General features: G+C 60.1%; 1 protein-coding gene across 1 annotated transcript in view; it reads left to right on the forward strand.

The window, feature by feature from the left end:
- Positions 1-702: 702 nt before the first annotated feature.
- Positions 703-2,797, forward strand: part of LOC108504258 (5-hydroxytryptamine receptor 7-like) — an 11,244-nt gene continuing 9,149 nt past the window's right edge. Inside the window, exons 1-2 of the mRNA XM_017828992.1 lie at positions 703-808; positions 1,798-2,327. Coding sequence (XP_017684481.1) covers positions 1,825-2,327 — 503 coding nt within the window. The 5' untranslated portion in view covers positions 703-808; positions 1,798-1,824. The remainder of the gene's footprint in view (positions 809-1,797; positions 2,328-2,797) is intronic.

Below are 2,797 nucleotides of genomic sequence, written 5' to 3' on the forward strand. Positions count from 1 at the left end.
GGGCAAGGCGAGAAGCACCACACTGTCCATCCGCCCGGGATATTCCCGAGGGAACTGCCCTTAGGAGCAGCCGGTGCAGGAGGTGGCTCCGCATCTTCCACCCCGGGAGGAGCAAACAGCGCCTTGTCTGGTGCCCTGGGTTGAAGCACCGGAGTGATCCCTGCTCCAAAGTGTCCATGAAGCGTTTGGTGGAGAGGGAGGTGGATGTGGATCTTTGCGTGTTGTTGCCTGGTTTGTCTATAGTCCTTGTTTCCACGTTCCTAGGATAAGGGAAAGGCTCATCTTTAGGGATCTGCCTCTCCCTGGCTGTTTGCTGCTCTCCAGTGAGGAGCTGAATGAATGCGGGACCTGCTACACTCAGGAGAGGTGGGAAGACACGTGGAATGGGGAAAGGAACCCTCTCCTGCAAAATAATAATAAAAAATCCTGGGGAAGGGTGCTCGGGAAATAGCCTTTCCCCGTCCTCCCGCTTACTGGGATCCAGGCTGCTCCTCCTGCCTCCCGCCTTCAAAGGCATCTCCTCAACTTCCAGCCTTTCCCTCCAGATCCTCATTCGTTCCCTTCCCTCTCCCTCCCATCGCTGCGGGATCCAGCCCGGACCCCCCCTTCCCTCTCTTTGCTCCTCCCTGGGGCTCAGAGGGAGCCAGGGACCATCTGGGTCCCTGCCCGGGAGAGAGAGGGGAGGGCGGTAGGAGGGACCGGCGAGGCGGGGAGGGGACAAGGATGCTCCGGGGGTGGCTTTTTGCTTCCTCGCCTGCCCGGAGCTCTCAGGGGCTCGCCTGGAGGATGTCTCACCCCCTCGGCACAGGTAACTCTGGGACCCCCATCACCCCAGCCCGGGGTGGGATGCAAAGGGGAGGAGGGGGTTGCAATCCGGCTTAGATTGAAGCCAAACTTCAGGGGGGAAACGGGGTTTGAAGCAAAACCAACCAAACAAAAACGAGGAATGCAGGTCGTGAGCGATGCTCGCAGCCCTGCACGGGGGTGAGCCCTGCCCCAAAGTTTCCTTGTGGATGGCTGGGAAATACTTCCAGGGGTGGATTCCCGGGCGGTAGCTGCTCTCCGTGTATCCCTGCTGTGCGTGGTGGCGATGCTGTGGCTCCGGGAATGAGCCGTGGATGGGGACTGTGCGCGGTACCCCGGGGGTGCTGCATGCGGTGGATCCGCTGCCGCCGCGATCCGCAGCTCCACACGGTGCTCCCGCGCCTGTGGATGGTTCCGTGTGGCCATTCCATGCCATGTGCGTGGATTTGCGGTCCCGGCTTTGAAGTTTGTGTGTGACACCCGCGGGAGATGCAGCCGGCGGGGGGTGTGTGTGTGTGTGGAGGGGGGGTTGTGTGTGCGCCCACATTCGTGGCTGTGACTTGTGCTGTCGCATTCCCCCCGATATCCGCGTAGGAGACCGTGGATGTGGCTGCCTGGGATTAAATGTATGGATGCAGAGGAGAAGTGCAAGCCCAGCAGCACAGCTCGGCAGTGGCACACAAATCCGCGGGCAGCTTTTCTCTTCGGGAAAAGCAGGGGGATGACCAGGGAGATGCTGCAGGCGGCTTGTGCTCCTTTAAAAGTGGAGAGGAGCTTCCTCCAAGCCTCCCCCGGCAAACTGCGCGTCTTTAAGGAGACTTGGGAAGCGGCTCCTTGCTGAGCACGTGAGATCCAGCCGCATCCAGCCGCAGCTTCGGGAGGCAGCAGCCGGGGAGGTGGAAAGGGAGGGAGAGGCGAGGAGGGGGGAGGGAGAGAATATTTTATTTTCTCAGCGGGCTTGTGACAAAATGCTCTGGTTTGTCCTTGCCGGAGGTCTCACTGCCGGGGCGAGTTCAGAGCATGCTGCTGAGGGCCACCCCCAGGAGGTTCCTGGAGCAACACCTTCTCTTCGTGGAGAGCGCAGAGCGGCAGCCCCCGGCTCGGGAATCGCTCCCGAATCCATTCATGACTGAGGAACCCCCAGCCGAGCCGGACCTGCCGCCCTCCAACCTGACCAACGCCACGGACTGCGGCGAGGAGATCCTGCTCTATGGGGACACCGAGAAGGTCGTCATCGGGGCCGTGCTCTCCATCATCATCCTCATGACCATCGCCGGCAACGGGCTCGTCATCATCTCCGTGTGCATCGTCAAGAAGCTCCGCCAGCCCTCCAACTACCTGGTGGTGTCCCTGGCGGCCGCAGACCTGTCGGTGGCCTTCGCCGTCATGCCCTTCGTCACCATCACGGACCTGGTGGGGGGAGAGTGGCTCTTTGGGAAGGTGTTTTGCAACGTCTTCATCGCCATGGACGTCATGTGCTGCACGGCCTCCATCATGACCCTGTGCATCATCAGCGTGGACAGGTAAGGGGGGCACGAGGCTCCAAAATAAGGGGGTTGCTGGAGGTTGAGGGCCGCTGGGATCGTGTTCCCGGGTGGATTGGTGTTTCTGTATGTGTTTTCCAAGTGGTTTTCTATAGGGATTCGGTGCCTCAGCCCCTCTGAGGCTCACAGGTGCCTTTCCATAGGAGTTTGGTGCCTGAGTCCCTCTGGAAGAGCTGGGCTCACAGGTGGCTTTCTGTAGGAATTCGGTGCCTCAGTCCCTTTGGAAGAACCAGGCTCACAGGTGCCTTTCCATGGGAATTCAGTGCCTGAGTCCCTCTGGAAGAGCTGGGCTCACAGGTGGTTTTCTGTACGAATTCAGTGCCTCAGTCCCTTTGGAAGAACCAGGCTCACAGGTGGCTTTCTGTAGGAATTCGGTGCCTCAGTCCCTTTGGAAGAACCAGGCTCACAGGTGGCTTTCTGTAGGAATTCGGTGCCTCAGTCCCTTTGGA

Source organism: Lepidothrix coronata, unplaced genomic scaffold (genome assembly GCF_001604755.1).
Source record: "Lepidothrix coronata isolate B3197 unplaced genomic scaffold, Lepidothrix_coronata-1.0 Scaffold156, whole genome shotgun sequence".
NCBI lineage: Eukaryota > Metazoa > Chordata > Aves > Passeriformes > Pipridae > Lepidothrix > Lepidothrix coronata.